At 43.4% G+C, this 17,584-nt stretch overlaps 1 protein-coding gene across 8 annotated transcripts in view; it reads right to left on the bottom strand.

Annotated features, from left to right (window-relative positions):
• NTRK2 (neurotrophic receptor tyrosine kinase 2) overlaps positions 1-7,055 on the bottom strand; it is a 200,456-nt gene extending 193,401 nt beyond the window's left edge. For 5 of the 8 annotated variants that reach the window (XM_017806105.1, XM_017806108.1, XM_017806110.1 and 2 more), the window contains exon 1: positions 6,296-6,551. In XM_017806105.1, coding sequence (XP_017661594.1) covers positions 6,296-6,504 — 209 coding nt within the window. In that variant the 5' untranslated portion in view covers positions 6,505-6,551. Of the gene's footprint in view, positions 1-5,917; positions 5,962-6,295 lie in introns of those variants that run through there. The other 3 variants (XM_017806106.1, XM_017806109.1, XM_017806107.1) reach the window with 3 other exon arrangements.
• Between the last annotated feature and the right edge of the window lie 10,529 nt (positions 7,056-17,584).

Genomic DNA, 17,584 nt, shown 5'->3' with positions numbered 1-17,584 from the left:
GGACAGTGAGGTGGATTGAAAACTGGATTACCAGCAGATCCTAGAGGGTCATAATCAATGTCACAGGGTCTAGTTGGAGGCCTGTCAGTGGTGAACCCCCAGGGTTCAATACTGAGCCCACTGTTGTTTAACTTTTTCATCAGTGACTTGCATGAAAGGAGAGATGCCTCCTCAGCAAGGTCACTGATGACACAAAGCTGGGAAGAGTGATCCATACCCCACTGTTGTTTAACTTTTTCATCAGTGACTTGCATGAAAGGAGAGATGCCTCCTCAGCAAGGTCACTGATGACACAAAGCTGGGAAGAGTGATCCATACCCCACAGTGCTGTGCAGCCCTTCAGAAGGACCTCAACAGGTTGAAGAGATGGGCAGGGAGGAACTGCCTGAAATTCGACAAAGGCAAATGCAGGGTCCTACATCTGGGGAGGAATAATAATCTCAGGCACCAGCACACGCTGGGAGCTGACCTGGAAAGCAGCTCTGCAGGGAAGGACCTGGGGGTCCTGGCAGACAACAAGCTGTCCATGAGCAAGCAGTGTGTCCTTGTGGCCAAGGAGGTCAATGGTATCATGGGGTGCATTAGGAAGAGCATTGCCAGCAGGTCACTGCAGGTGATCCTGCCCCTCTACTTAGCTCCATTGAGGTCACCATCTGGAGTGCTGTGTTCATTTCCTCTGGACACAAGAGACATGAGGCTACTTGAGAAAGTCCAGCAGAGGGGTACAAAGATGATTAGGGAACTGGTGCATCTCTCATATGAGGAAAGACTAGGGTAGCTGGGCCTGTTCAGCCTCGAGAAGAGATGACTCAGAGGGGATCTTGTCAATATACACAAGTAAATGAAGGGAAGGTGCCAAGAGGACGAAGTCAGGTTCTTCTCAGTGTGTCAAGCAACAGAACAAGAGGCAGCGGGCATAAACTGATGCACAAGAAGTTCCACCTGAACATAGGGAAGAACAACTTTACTTTTGGGTGACTGTACAACAGATTGCCCAAACAGGTTGTGGAGTCTCCCTCACTGGGGATATTTAAGCACCATGTGGACACAGTCCTATGCAACATGCTCTAGAGTAAGCTTCTTGAGCAGGGAGGTTGTACTAGGTGATATCATTGGTGGTCCCTTCTAACCTTATCCATTCTGTGATTCTGTGACTCTGTAATGTTATGCTTAACGGTAGCTATATAAAACACACCATTCAGGAAGGGGAGTAGTTTGGTTTGCCTCTTGCAGTTTCTGAAAATACAGGCTAATAATCAAACAGGAATTAAGAAGCATCCTAATTATATTTGATTTTAATAGCAGCTATATGCCTACATACATCTGGATGAAGAGACTTTTGCAGACACAAACAGCATCCAGTAGCAGAGCATATTCACATCCTAGGCAGTACAGGCTTTCAAACTTCTACGGATTTATTTCTCCATTTGAAATGCATATGAATTAGTGAATTTATACCATCAGTGCTTCGCTTTTCAAAGGACAGTTTTGAAAGAGTGGTTTTTCACATGTAAAAAGATAAATATACATTTAACATCAACAAAACATTGAAACAGTTTTAGAGCTCTTTCCTCTGTTTTTTATTTTTTATTACTCATTACACTCATCCTGCTTGGGCAAGGGTATCTGGATGGCCACATTCACTGACATAGTGTTAGAGATTTGTGTTATGACAGATGACAAACACAGAGGAGAGAGAATAGAAATCAAAAAAAAATAAAGGGGGACGGGGGATCCCTCTTCACTTTAAAACGAAATCCAAAATGGAGAAATAAGGTCCTTGTTTAGTTATGTAAAATTTTTTACTTTACAGTGATTAGGGATCCAGAATATTGCTAAGCTACTTTCTCCCTTACACTTGGCAGCATAAAAATAATGAAGAAAAAATAGAACCTGAGAAATCTGGAAAATGTCATCCTAAAGATATCACAGGCTGCACTGCCGAGCCCTGTTTTCTCATTAGTATGGAAAGAAGTCGAAATTTCTTGAAAACAACGTATTCAAAACCAAATTCTTGAATTTATATAAACAGTTTTCATTTCAGTATATAAATCCAAAACCTCTCAAAATTCTTCAGTGACCAAAAACAAAGAGGGAGAGAGACAGTGTTCCTGCCACCCTGCCCATAGGGAGCTTCTCTTGATGGATGCTGGTCTCTTCCAGCCTTGTGAGCTATTTCATCTGAGCCTGACAGCCAGAGTGGAGACCCCCAGGAGCCACATCAGTCCTCACAAACCATAAGGACAAGGACTAAAACAAGACACACAAAAGGTTCCCTGAGATCAAAAGAAGAACCCCAGTATATACAAAATCCAATGCTTTGTGATATTTGGAGTATTTTTAGAGCCTAGAAATTAGAAAACCAATTTTCAGTTCTTACTTTCCACTCACCTTAACCATTTACCCAGATTTTTAAAAGATTTGAAAAGTAAAGGGCAATATCCTAAAAGCAGCTATTATGTCACCACTGTCCAAAGTCCCCTTAACAATTTCTAGCCTGGTGTCTCATGTTTTATTATACAATTCCAAGTCACCAGAAATAACTTCTCAATCGAGCCAAGTTCATGCAATGATGCACAGCCAAAAGTTGCTTTGAGGAGGAAGGGGCTGGGGGTTGAGAGGCCCTGTAGCCAGTTTTATATTACATTTAATCTACAACAGTTTAGAAATATCAAATAAAAAAAACTCAAAATACCAACAGCTCTGAGCTTCAAATGAATTTAAACCTGCCTTTTTTTAGCACAAGCTCACATGACTTGTTAAATAATTTACTCTATAAATTACTTATCCTGTCTTATTAACAATTCTAGAGTGCTTTATGTAACTACATTAGAAATTTATTTTGTGGTTTTGAAATGTACGCAATAAACAGTCACCCCTGTTTTAACAGGCAGGAGTTTAAAAGTCATCTACTGTTTTGTTGGCAAGTAGTTCTTCCTGAAAAACACCAATTAATTTCAAACCCCATTCACCTGAATAATCATAAGTAAACATATTAATGACTTGAAAGCAGAACTGTGAAACTAGGCCAGGAATATACTTGCACTGCAAGAAATCACTTTAAAATCAAAGTCTTTGAAGAGTCATATACACTGAGATATAATAGCAATAGATTTTACTTAGCGAGAAAATATTAGACTGGTCCTTTTACAAGAAGTCCTGAACACTTTAAAAATCACTCATTTACTACTCTATTGATATTCTGTAATGAGTGATCCTGACAAGAACTACTTATTTGCTATTGTGCCTACAATGTATGGATTTAACAATACTGATATAGTTATTTTGCTCTCACCACTGTTGGTCCTTGGCGCTTAATGTGAGCTTCAATGACTGATATGGTTATTTTAATGCAGGATCTCACTCTAGAGTTCAATTTATCTCCAATAATATACAAACAACCAAACAATTATTACAATTACACTCTGTTATGATAAGCATTGGCACTTGCTTTCTAGATAAAGGCCAGCCCACACCATCATCCTAGCCAGTTGGACAAATCTAAAATGCATCTTATTAACTATAATAGAAAACTATACAAAAACAACTAGGAAGAGAAAGAGTGAGGAAGATGACTAAGAAAGCACCAGGCATAAATACTCTTATGCCCTCCCACACAAAATTTCAGCAGCTGGCCCTCACAGGGCTGATGCAGAAGCATTCTGGGTGTCTTTCTACTGCCCTCAGTAGATCTGGATGTTGGATCCAACCAGGAACTAAGAAATAGCTCAACTGGGACAAGACTGCTTATTAAGCTCTAAACTGCAGTTTACTTACAGACCAAAACAGAGCTGAAGCACCTGAGCAATAAAGGACAGAGGCTGCCTTATGCACGGCACCTCAGCTCTGCTATTCCTACCGCAATGCTCAAGCCTTCTAAGCCACCTCTTAAAGAGGAAAACTCTGGCTGCCCACTTACACCCCATCTGCTCAGTGCCATCCACCTGGCCCACAGCCAGCCCTCTGAACCACCATGGACTTCACACACCCACCCTGACCACACAGTTATCCCAGCCTCCCATACTTGTGGCGCACGTAAGAGTCAGCACACATGCCCCAGGTGCTTGTGGATGTTTTGCCTCGGACTGTGAGATCCACTCCTGTCAAGAGCAGTACATAACCAACAAATAAAGAACTGGTTTCAATAGACACTATGGAAATACATGGGAACAAATTCTTGAAATTAATTGTCTTACACTCTTCTCCTGTTATTTATACCAAGAGGAATTCCACCAGAGACCAATGGAATTGTGCTCTTGTATCTGTAAAGCACATAAAAAAGAACCAGGCCTGAAGATTCACAAGTGAAATGCAATGCCCCAGTCTCTTAAACCTGCTTCTTAGCTAGAGTAAAGCAAGATCTGCAGTGTTAAAAATGGTTCCACAATCTGTAGCTACTGTATTAGAACTGCTTCCCTACATAGTTACTGTTTACCGAGGTCACACAACAAAATAATGTGACAGCTACTGCAGTCCAATTTTTAATTTATGCCTATATACTAATTGAAGGGCCTCTGTGTTTTATGTTAAAAGTACACATGAAAAGACCATCTTAAATATGTGTGACAGCATCTCCTGAGAAATCCATGACTCAAAATTATTTTTAGATCACCAAACACAACAATGTGCAATGTCACAGAATGATACAGTAAAAACCAAAAAAAAACCTGTAAAGACAGCGATGCACAAAAAAAAACCCCAGAAAATGAAAACCAAAACCAGCAACACAAAATGACTAGACACGTTTTAAGTTAATCATGGCTGGAACACATATTTATAATACCTGTTTTCTCCTCTGGCCTTTTAAACAGAGATTAAATTCTAAGGGAAAATGGCTCTGTTACTTCTAATTTGAAAGCACCAGATAAAAATGCTACAAAGCCTATGTAAATGAGCACAGATGCATAGCTCAAAGTAATTTTTTTCCAATTAAGCAATCTACAGAATATTACACAAACATCTAAATCAATAACAGTTACAATTCAGAAAGACTATTTCTTTACCATAGGTCCTAAAAATCTACCAAAGGTAGGCCATGTATGAGTAGTAGAAAGGAATGCCTCCAGCTTTCTCCCCAAGCAGAGAAATGCAGCAAATTGACTTCGACAAACTGTAGGAATGTAGCTCAAAGGCTAGAATTTAATCTAAACTCACACTGTATTCGACAGTATTTTTATACTGCTTCTAGAGGAAACTAACAAAGAGAAGAAGGATGGTGAAGCCAAATAGTGAGAAACCTGAATCAATTTTGGGGAAAATATTCTGGTATCTTTTACATTAAATGCCATAGAAAGTAATTCAGAAACAAGAACAGGGAAATAAGAAGATGGAGAAGACAGCTTGAGATGGTTTTTTCCTGAGAGCTATCACCTCCACATCCAGTATCCAAATTTTTTTGCTCAGCAAGAACCTTTTCAGGTTTCCTCAGGCAACGTATATAGACGCCACAGTGCTCTGAGTTGTGAAAGGATGCAGGATTTAACATGAAAAGCAAGAGCACTCCCTCACCAAAGACCGTCTACAGGCCAACGAGGATGGAAGTACCACATGGAAACGAGGGGGGAAAAAAACTTTTTTGCACCTTCCTCATGCTTAATTAGGGTTTCCTAATCGCCTACCACTTGCTGACAAGCAGCACAATGTTCATTCATCTGCAGGCTTCCTATTTTCTCCTTCCAGCCACCTCCACTGAGAAAGGCAAACCAGGTTCGCATTCCTATGGCTAGGGTTTGGAGGATAGTTTGCTGTCACTTCTACCAGAATCTGCCGCATCCCTTTCCTTTCTTTTTTTTTTTTTTTTTTTTTTTTTTTTCATAGGAAAAGAGAACAGGAGAGATCTGGGGTGAGGTTCGCAGCAATAAACTAAGGGAGAGAATGTAAAGAAACCCATAAATAAAATAAACCCTTAGTACCATACCTGCTGCCGCCGCAGAGGTGCGGGCTGACCGGTGCGCGCCCCTGGTAGAGGACGGAGCAGGAGGCGGAAGCGAAGCCCCAGCCCCCCGTACCGCTCCCCGGCTGCCCCGTGTTCCCGCTGCGGCCGGCGGCGACCCCCGCCCAGTGCCCTGGGAACCGCATCGCGGCAATTAGGATTCACCATCCAAACAGGCTGACAGCGGTACGTCTGGAAAGTCGCGTCCAAATTAAATCATACGGGCTTTTAGTCTTCCAGCCACCGCATCTGCCCGCGGAGTAAGTGCCTCTCGCGCGGGCCAGTTACCCGCCACCTCCGCCCGCAGCTTCCCCCGCCTGCTCCGGCCCGCCGCCCCCGCGCCTGGCCCCGGGCCGTACTCACATCTCGGTAACATTGTCGCCCTCGGCGCTCCGCTGCGGCACGGGGAAGGAGGCGATGCCCGGCGACGACTCCGTGCACCAGATCCGCCAGGAGCTGCAGTTGCAGGACGCGGGACAGCCCAGCGCACCCCGCCAGCAGCCCAGCACCAGACAGCACAGGCACCACAGCCGCGCCAGGCCGGGTCTCGGCCTCCGCCGCCAGGACACCATGCCGTCCCCGTTCACTCCAGCGCTGCCCCGACGGCCTCCTCCTGCTCCCTGCGCCGCCGCCGCCGCTGCCGGGGCGCTCGGCCGGAGGGTGCGCAGCCTTCCGCGCCGCGGGCGGGCAGACGGGACCGGTGCTTACATGGGCGCGCCGCAGCCGCAGCCACACCGCCCCGCGGCGCTGTCCGCCCCGGGCACTGCGCGAGCCGGCGGGGGCCGGACCCGGGCGGCGCGGAGCAGAGGCCGACCGGGGCCTCCGGCGCGGCGCGGCACCTGCCCCCGGCCCCGCGGGCTGACAGCGACACCGTCTGCCCCTGCGGCTACTCCCGATGATGCTGCAAAACGCGCGGGGCGGCGGGGGCAGGTGGCGGAGGCTGCGCGCCTACCTGCGGGGGCTCGGGCGGCGCTGCCCGCCGGAGGGAGGGCGAGCGGATGAGGAGGGAGGCGCAGCTCGCGGTGGCGGCGGGGCTCGGGGCTCCGCGCTCGCCGCTTTACGCACCGTCTCCTCCTCCCTCCAGCTGATAATAAACCAGCTCCGGCTCCGGCTCCAGCCCAAGACGGGGAGCTGCCGGCAAAGTGACGTGGGGCTGACGCAGAGAGGGGCAGAAACTCCACAAAATGAGCTTGAAATAAAAAAAAATAATTAAAAAAAAAAAAGGACATGGGAGGGAGGAGGGGGAGCGGGGGAAAGGGAGGTTGCCGAAGAGCAGATACCAATAGGCAGGCTGCGCCTAAGCTTTCAGCCTCGCACATACATACGCGCGCACACACAAAGAGGCGTGCACGCACCCCGCGGGATGGGGAGCGCCCCGCTGCCTGTAAGAGCTGTCTGCCCCGGCGGGCGGACAGAGGCACTTTGCCGAGGGGCACTTGGCATCCCCGCCAGGGCGAGAGCTCGCCATCGGGTGATAAACCATCGGGGATGGTGTGAGAACCCCGGAAATCAACGGATGAGCGACGTTAGTACTCCTTGTTCTTCCCTTGACAGCTCTGCGGTCGGGGGTGCTTTACGTTTTTCTGCCCCCGCCCCCGCTTGCGGGTTCCGCAGCGCTGCCGGTGAGCCGGATCCCGCCGCAGCGCCCCGCACTGAGCGCTCCGCAGGCGCCACCGCGCGTCCCGCCGCCGCCGCGTACCGCAGTCCGGCCCGCACTGCCTCCGCGCGGAGCAGTGAACCCCCGACCGCCCCACGGACCCCCAGGCGCCAGGGGAACGACACACGGCACACAACAACGAGTTATCATTGCTGTGCATCGAGGCTGAGGCAAGTCCGAACGACATACGTGTGTCACGCATTCGCAGGTGCAAAGAGCAGCTGATCTGGGGTGTTCTTCCCTTGCCGTTTCTGAGACTATGTGCTTCTGTCCTGGTACACGGCAGGTAGTCCTTGCTCTCTGTCAACAGGTTCTTCACTTAACCTCTACTGTTACATCAAAGGATGGTGATGGTCCTTTCTTACCTAATTACCCGAGCTGAGTATTTTCAGATTAGTAAATCTGGGTGAATTAAAGAAAGAAAAGGTTACAGAATTCCTCTTACTAAGATACAGAACAAACAGTCAATAGGCTGATAGAAAGTGCTCAGGAATCAATTTGACATGGCACTTGTTAATTGAAAGCACACTTCATTCTTTTTGCATTTGCTCAGGCTAACAGGAAAATCCCCATCTTACTGGATGCATTTGTAGGCCTGGCATGGCCACAGACAGGGTTAGTTTTGCTTTCAAAGAACATCCTGCTAAGAAAGTCAAAGCTGAAACACTGATTTATACTTCCCCATGAGGCAACATACGAAGACTAGACAAAAAGACATAATTGAAAAATACTATTGATCATGATATACTTAAACCTAATTTATTTGAAGTTTAAGTAAAATGATTACAGAGATACTCAGAATATATTGCCTCCTTACCAAGTTCAGCACTTTATTTTTTTTAAATAAAACACAAGGAAGATGAAGAGAGGCTCAAGGAATAACAAAGCCAATGATGCAGCATAAAAACATGGAAGGACCATACAAAATATTATTCAGTGCAAGGCCTTTTGTCTACAATTAATACAATTTTTTTAAGGTACCAATAGCTTTAAAATAAAATATTTCTCCAAACAAAGTATTTATAGAAGGATAGCTAGTAAGATGAAAAGGTCATGGAAAAATTTTCTAGAGGCAAAACAGTTTGGTATTTTTAAAGGATTTGGAGGCAAGTGTTAAAAGAGAGAAAAATTATTTGCATAAGCTGCAATATGATTCTATTTTCAATCTTCAGGAAGATCCTTAATGCAGGACAGAAGTAAAATTTTGAAATCTGTAAGTTGCCATAAAACCTTCTTTACTGTTCTCCAGCAAAGTCTACTTACAGCTTTGGAAAATATGCTTTATTCCCCCTCTCTCTCCTGGATGAACATGAAGACATCAGCTCTTTATGGCCATAATTACTCATTGCAATTCTACTTGTGATTTTATGACAATTAGGTCACACCTATCTAATCATATATGGGCACATACTTAAACTTTATTACTTCACAGACATCTTAGGTCTCTGTTTTCCATGAATTTGCAAAACTGACAAGTTGTCAAAGAAGTTTTAGATAAAACTATGCAGTTGGATCAAACTGGCTAATGAGATGGTTCAATAGTATTGAAATGACAAAGTTCTGTAGGCAAGACCATAAAGTCATAAGGCTGCAGGTAAGCGTTAAATAATGCTAGAGCAAACACTTGGAAAAGGAATCATCACCATTGTGGTAAACATCAGTTTATATTTTCTGCAATTCAAAAAATTTCTCATGAGGGTGTTGCTGAGTTATACAGTAATCATTGCTTAGAAGTTTGGAGACATAGATTTCCGCATGACAATGCCAAAACTTACCAGATGTGAAAACATGATGGTAAAATACCAAATTCTGTTAAAAATCTATTTCCCCACTAAAATTAGTATTTTATCAAAATAGATTGGGGGGAGAATAGGGGAAGATAGCAGACTGAAAGTGCCACCAGAATTGTCAAAATGAAAGCTAGGGAATGCTGCACTGAGAAATACCATTGCTGGCCTAGTGGGGGAAGCAGCAACTCTTTCAATAGGCACAGTTCCTGCTTTGAGTCTTTAAATTCTAGAATTATTTAGATAGCTGTATAAAGAATTTCTATGGTAAGTCATGACTTTATTTTACGTAGATGAGGTTTATTTTTATGTATTCTATGGTTTTTTTCTTACAGATTAAAGAAAGTAGGAAGGAACTTCAAATACTCAAGTACTTCCTATTAGTCAGTACTTAAGAAAGAGCCACAATGTGAATCAATACTTAAGGGAGAGCCACAGCTAAACCACTAGAGATAAATAGCTTTCTGATATGCTGCAAAAGCAAACATCATCCTGAAGGTGTTAAAACTGGAGCAAAGTTGAAAATATGACAAAGCTATAGAGTGTGATTAGAGGGCTAGAAAATATGAATTCTGAGTCAAGATTGAAAGAACTGGCTTTCTTCAGTGCATGAAAGTCTGACAGGAAGCGCAATCACACCCCTGAAATATGTAAAAGGGCATGCAAAGGGACAGGTAATATTTTTTTCCTTGTCTGGGGAATAGGACAAGTAATACACTTGATTTACAACAAGGATGATTCATGTTTGACATTATGAAAACTTTTGTATGAAAAGGACAGTTAAGCACCACAAATAGATCACTTTGGAGAACACTCAAATCTTGAGTAATAGAGCCTTCTCAGAGCAAGTGAGGTGAACCTCTTCAGGGCCGGTGAATTAGAGTCAGATTTGCCTTAGGTAGATGAAGGCAAATTAACGACCTCCCAGAAATTCTGTTTCCTTGCAATACACATTTCTTTGCCCAATTTTTTTACTGCTGTAGATAAAGTTACGTGGGAGCACATTCATCTGAATATATTAGGAGCAAAACCTGAACATAATGAAATACTCAGTGTTTCCTTGAAATCACTATGCTAAAGTTAAGTTTAATCACTCTGAAGCTTTAATTCATACACCATACATAAAGAACATATCACTGAATAGAAATTATAGTAAATATCTGTAAAGGTGGATAACATGAATTTGTGGGAAAAAGTCAGCACCTGAAAATTCAAAGAATCCCCCTGAGAGTAGTGTTATTTAGGTGGGGGAATAAGTAATTATACTGCTGAGTCTGAGAACAGGTCACATGATTTGTGTACCCTATCTTGGTAAAAGCGTGTGTATACAGAAAGACTAATCTTATCAAAACTGCATAGAAATAAATGCTTACATTTTGCTTCCAGTTTCAAAATATTTAGCTCTTACGAGAGAGAGGTTGGACACCTCATAGGAACTCATGATCTTGTCAGAAACCTTTTGTTTTCTAGAGAAATATCCCAATTCCCATAAAACTTTCCATACGAAGATGTCCTTCTGTTCAAGAACTGTGGTCAGAGACACGCATCTGCACCACGACCCAGAGCAAGCCTATGAACTCCAACCGCCAGCATCTGCTGGGCTGATAACTACTCTGAGATGTACCTGCCTCTCTTAAATGAGCTCCCACATCTTTTCCCTCAATGACAAAAATTGGTTTCCACACAGCTCTTTTCTGAATTTCCTTCAAACACGAGGCACTCTCTGAGTGTTTTAGCCTGCCTTTTGTTCTTTGCAGTGTTCCACCTATTTACAGATTTATCTAGCTACTTGATCATGGCTGATTTTGCATTCCTAATAATGGAAACGTTTACCTTATCGCTTTCAAGCACCGTTCAGCATTTATTGGGTTTTAAGGGAAGCTGAATCCTGCCACCTTGTGCTCAAGAAAATTAGCACACCTTTTTGTTTTTGGAAGGAGTGAAAAAAGAGAAAAGGGGAAGGAAAAGTTGACTAACTACCATGTTTCTATTAAACAAGGAATAAAACGGGGCTCTGAGTATACAGTGATTGGGTCCAGTTCGATATTGCCTGGGATGTCTACCTGAGATTTTTTTAAAAGGACAGTCAGTCTTCTAGGGACGCTGTTCACACCGAACGCTGCAACACCAGGGAGTGTTGCTTTTCATATCCCTACAAAATGTCGAAGTCCCCCATGCCACGCTCATGCCCTTATGAGGGCAAGACATTTAGCTAGCCTCTTGTCCCATAGCCTGTGTTTGTGTGATGGCTGCTGGTATTAATCACAGAGTTCCTGGTTACTCTTGGTCACATTTGTTTGCTATAAGAGCAGTGCTGCTTTCTTTTCATCAATAAGCAGTCACATCATAGAGTGGAGGGAAAGACCCTTTTCATTTATAAAAAAAAAGTTAGTATTTCTTGGGGGAATGGTAAAAGTAGTGATTGTAAGGAGCATGGTTCTCCCTTTTTTGCTGAAGTCCAAGGCAGCATTCTTTTTTTCCGGCTGACAGGGCTCCACAAGTAGCTTCCTGGTAATGTGTGAGTGCAATCATCCTGAAGGTGGTCAAACTAGAACAAAAACTTGAAAAGGTATCTTCTTCCACCATGTGCTTAACTGCCCCCCCTCTGTGTCACTGCAGGCTCTTATCCCAACATCAGTCTATTTTTTCCACCACACTTGTCAGTCTCTCTGCAGCCAGCCAAACTGGGCAGCTTGTTTCTGCAACTATCCAGTTATCACCTTATGGACAACTGAAAGCAAAGATAAATTATGTGCCTACCGGTAAGACTTCAGCAACAGGGATCCCAAAGCAACTGATCAGCCCTGATGTCTTGCTGGGTTATTTCAAACAGTGTTTGTTCAGGTTAAGTTTGCATTAATGGCATGGACTTGTTCAGTTTCACAGAAATTGTTTTTTCCTCAGATGATCTAGCTGTCTATATGTCTGTTTGCACACATATATTTTGTTGTGCAAATCATACTTGTCTTTCTGATTGGGAGGGTTCAACAGGTGGAAAATGGCAACATAATAAAAATCTGTCAGTCAGTTGTCAGTTTTCTTCCAGTTTAATGGGAGAAAATGGTAGGATTTTTTTGCCACAATGAGCACATGATATTTTGAATCCTCCTTTACAGCAGTCAATGAACAAGAAGAGAAAGAAAAAAAAAAGGACTCCCCAAAACCCAGTCTCCAGGACACTAATTAAAAAGATCCAAAATCATCTGAAAATTTAGCTATTGGAACATTGCAAGCTAGCTTCACTTGGCATTACAAATTGCTGAGTTACTGCTACTCTTGTCATTTATATGCACAGGGACTACATAACATGAATATGCATTGCTCATGATTATGATTTATGACTCCTCGTCCTTTCAGGCTGTGGGAAATACACTAACCTGGAGAAAGAAAGCTCTGTAATTTATTGCTCAAGATAGACATAATTTAATTTATGATGCAGTTATGCTTGTCATGGCTATGCTAGCATTTCATTCAAACAAAGGGCAAATCGCATTATAAGGCCTGTTTCTCCAAGGGAAAATGCTGCTTGTACAGTTGTGTTCATTGTTGATGGCGTGCAAAGGACATCGTAATTCTGTTCCAAAACTACTGATGATGTCTGAGCATGCCTCTTGTCACAATGACATAGGTAACAGCCGTGAGCAGTGATAAGCAATCAAAGTAGTAGAGACCTGGAAGGTTAGAAATCAATTACTTCCAGCTGATCAGTTTAGGACTGAGAGATCCTGATGGCTGGTACAGCAACTGTAACTGGAGGTCATTACTCCACTTATGGATAATATACTGTGAATGTCTTGATAAATCTAATCTTCTAACTGAAAATCACGTTTATGGGAGCATTCTTAATTTTTCTTTCCCTTTCTTAAGAACATTGGTACTAGAGGCAATACTATGTAAATGTAGTATTTGTTAACAGCTTCTCTCTCCTTTTCGTCTCTCCCTGTCTACCTTTCCCCTCCGCAACACGCAGATTTGGTCACAGGGCATGAGGGACTCTTACATAATGTTTAGGTTTCTATGGTACTTCCCCTCAGTTTCCCACAGCAACCATACAGAGCAGGAGACATTTTAAGATGTACCATCATCATCACTTATAAATCCTTTTCCCAAGATTCAGATAACATTGGTTTTTCACACGGCCATGTCCAGTTAAGACAGAGGCACCATTTGGTTCAGTTTTCTGAAGTTCAGCAAACAATGTTGCCTTGTGGTTTGGCAACATCTGGATCAAAGACAGAGCTGATAATCACCATTCTCTTCACAGAGAATGCAATAAAAGTTTAAACTATGAGAACATTTGGGTTTTGAAAGTTTTAGCTTAAACCAATCTCGCTATTTTTGCTACCCTCTTTAAATGTCTAGTTAAGGCAGTGTCCAGCTTGCTGTCTAAGCAGCTGGACCAATTGCATGAAGCATATTATGTACAGTTCAGCGCAGAAAGCAGTCTCTTGACTGTTAACGGTATTTACAGCAATTTAAGGTGAATTCACCTTACAATTTAGGTTCTGATGCTGAAGTCAGTGAAATATTTTTATTATCTTATCTGAAGCTTACCCATTAAGCACAGCTTAGTTCTTAGCAGTTAAATTCTGTTTGAGTTGTACTTTTTTGCTTTGGCCTTATGTTCCATGTGTTAGCCTGAAGTGATAATGTAGCAAAAGTTTATACCTACTTTCAGTAGAATTCACTTTAAGTTTTTTTAGGGATTATCTTTTTTAGATTTATGAAAATTCTTGTTAATGTATTCTATTCATGTCCAAAATATCTGATTTTGTTCTCTTCCTATGCTGCTGCTTTTTTTTTTAACATGGTATGTTGATGCCTGAACTTTCACTAAATATATTTTTCATTCGAACATTTTATCCAAGAATTACAGAGCGAAAAAGAACCTTCTATTAAGGTTGCCAATATAAAGCATTTAAACTTGCTTTTCCTCCGTCTTTTGCAGTTTCATTACATAGCCTACCTGAAGGGCGACTTCTCTCCTCAGAGACTGGTGCTTTTACTTGTCTTTTACATAGACAGTGCTTTTTGGGATCTGTTCCCATTAGAAGTACCTCTTAATTGCTTCTCTTTCTTCCTGGGCCTCTACTGTCAGATACCACACCTCAGTCATGTCACAGGGGTTCTTCTAAATTTTTTAGGTAAATACAAGTATAGGGGTGGAGTAACTGACAACACTGGTGACACATCATCACCTCTCAGTTTTTTGCTAGATCTTTTCTCTTTTCAGCTATTTCAGAATTTCAGGCTATTCCAGCTGAAGAGACAAGTAGATGGAATAACAGGAGAGGAACTCACCCTATGACAGGGAAAGAGGAACAAGTACTGTGGATTCATTGCTCCCCACACCTAAGAGATGAATTTGGCATTACTCCTCATGAGTACTGTTGGGTACTCCTCTTTGCTTTGCCTCTGGAGCAAGAATTCTCTGATTTGGTAAGTAATTTTGTCAGTAATTTTGTCCCACAATGAGAAAAGAAGCCAAAAAAAGCCAGATGCTTTAAACTTGTTAATATCAAACAAACAGGTTTTCTTAGCTGTGCCCATTTTAATCTGCTTTTGAAGACATCTCCTCAAGAAAGATCATCTTCTGAAGAAGATACATTTTCTTTAGCAACAGAGACAGACTTTAGTGTCAAAATTCATCTTATTACATGTAGAAATTCACAGTATAACTCTATGTTCCTTTTATATTTAGTCGTGAGAAATAGACAATGGCTGACATATCTCATCCTACAGTAAAGTCTGACCAGATCACATGGATCATTTCCTGGAAGTACCTGTTTATAGGGTTCATGTTATAGGAGGGATGGCCGAGGAGCATCCTGGGAAATGAAGTCTCCTATGTACTCCAGCACACATGGGCAGTGGAGTACTCTGTGATTGGTTGGTAGAATCACGTGTTGTGACGTGTACTTTCAAAGTGCATATAAAAGTCGTTTGTCTCTAATAAATGGATCTGGTTGCTGAACCCTCAACCGGCTGGGTCCATACGGATTTATTACTTATTATATTAATAAACTACCACACATGGCACACGAAATGGGACTTCCCTTGTACCAGGGGTGAATGGGGACTGCCCTGTATCAGGGTAATTGCAGTAGCGTTTGGGGCTAGCTTGTTTTAAAAGCTAAAACAACGCTTTCCGAAGAAAAAATTCAGGCGTCGGGAGACCAGCACAGCAGGACTGCGGGAAGGAGCTCTGAAAACTGAAGTTGCATGCACCAAGGTACACCAAGGAAAAAAGGCAGCAGAGAAATCAAGGTAAGAAGCCAGCATGGGAGGTTCAAACTCCAGGGAGATAGACAAGGACACAGAAGCTGTGTGCCTATTATTAAGACAATATTCCACAGAAATAATGCAAGCTAATGTGATTGAACTGTTGCAATGGATAAGAGTAGTTGCACCAGGGCTTCCAGTGATTGGAGCCTTAAATATAACCACCTGGCAAAGGACCGGGAGAAAAATGAGAGAAAGATCAATGTTCAGTGATGTAGAAGCCTTTAAATGCTTACCTACCTGGACACAAGTTATGAATGCTCTGCAAATTGCTCAAAGAAAGCAAAATCCCTCCATAGAGACAAACATCAATTTTCCTGTACCCCCTACTAATGCTGCTAGGCATAGGTATTCCCCAGAGATCAGGATTACAGACAGGAGTGAGGGAGAACCGCAGGCAATGCAAGAGGAAGGTAGGTGAGAGGACTTAGTAATGGACTTGAGTTGGACTTTCCATGGGCAGGAACGGGAGGGGAACAATGTAAGTTATGGCTCTAGTCTGAGTTTTCGCGCACACGCGGGTTGTGATGATGGGGCACGAAATTCAAACTGTGGAGCCGTTACAGAGGAGCAGTTTTTGAATTCCCACTGTGGCGTGGGGGAGGGGATCCCAGACAACTCACCCCCTTCGGTCACTGATGAGTCACGGCCACGTGGCGAGCAGATCGCTGCATGGGCGCTGCCATCTCACACGGTCAGGGGACCAGAACTCGGGTCGTCTCTTCCAGCCCTGCAGCCATCTTGTCCTAACCGTGTGAACAAGGAAGGTTTGCCTCTTCCATCACAACAGCCATCTTCTCGCATGCCTCTACTAGGAGTTGAATGTGTTGGTACAGCGGGTGGTGAGGCATCGGAAGATGCAGGAGAGAAATCTGCTGTGGTTCCTCTGGGTGAGGACGAGTGTGTGCGAGCGGGTACATCAGTAAGCCAGTGGGAAAGGTGTCGAGAGGAAGTGATGCGGATTGGAAGGTTATAAATGCGCGTCATTTACCAGCCCTGGCAAAACCCTCAATTTCAGTCTGCCTTATGACGTAACTAAGGAGTTGAGGCAAATTGTTAAATTAAGTGGCGTTTCCTCGTCTCATATGTTTTCGTATTTGGAGACACTGAGTACTACATATGTTTTTACCCCCCAAGATTGGAAGAAGTTGTAAAAGATGATTTTAACAACAACCTAGTACAGCATCTGGCTTACTGACTTCCGGGAGAATTGCACAGCTAATGCAAATGATCTTAGCAGCTTGCAGGCAGGTGTGACTTTAATCATTTGATGGGGGAGGGAGCCTACACGGCACCCGAATCCCAGGTTGGTTACCCTCGAGAGATATAAGAGGTAATCACAAAAATGGCTTTAAAGGCAGTAAGGAGGCTTCCTAACACAGACAGGGATAGTAATTTATCCTTTGCAAAGATCCTATAAGGACCAACAGAGTCCTTCTCACGATTCCTCAATCAGCTGCAGGGTTCATTAAGCAGACAGATAGAAAACGAAGATGCAAGAGAATTGCTTTTCAGGCAGCTTGCCTATGAAAATGCTAACCAGGATTGTCGGCGAGCCTTGCACACCATCCCTGAAAGGGAAGGCTGCACGATTGCTGAGATGGTCCGAGCATGTTAGAATGTCAGATCAGTTGAACATCATACTGCCTCTCTAGCAACAGCCTTAAATGCCCAGCTGAGAATACAGGACGGAGTAAAAGGGAAGGGCATCTGCTACCGATGTGGGGCTGCCGATCATTTCTATAAGAACTGTCCTAGGAAACCCCCTTTGGCAGTATGCCAAAAGTGTCATAAAGGGAAGTAGTGGTCTAGTGAAGGTTGGACTTGAGTCGACCTGAGGTAAAACCCTTCCCGTCAGGAAACTGGAAGCGGAGCGCGAAGCTGCGCGCCCCGGTTCATCAAATGCAGCCCAAGAAAATTGGTTAG

Source organism: Lepidothrix coronata, unplaced genomic scaffold (assembly GCF_001604755.1).
Source record: "Lepidothrix coronata isolate B3197 unplaced genomic scaffold, Lepidothrix_coronata-1.0 Scaffold14, whole genome shotgun sequence".
NCBI classification, from domain to species: domain Eukaryota; kingdom Metazoa; phylum Chordata; class Aves; order Passeriformes; family Pipridae; genus Lepidothrix; species Lepidothrix coronata.
Note: the sequence above shows the minus strand (reverse complement) of the source record. Positions and strands in the feature narration are given on the sequence as shown.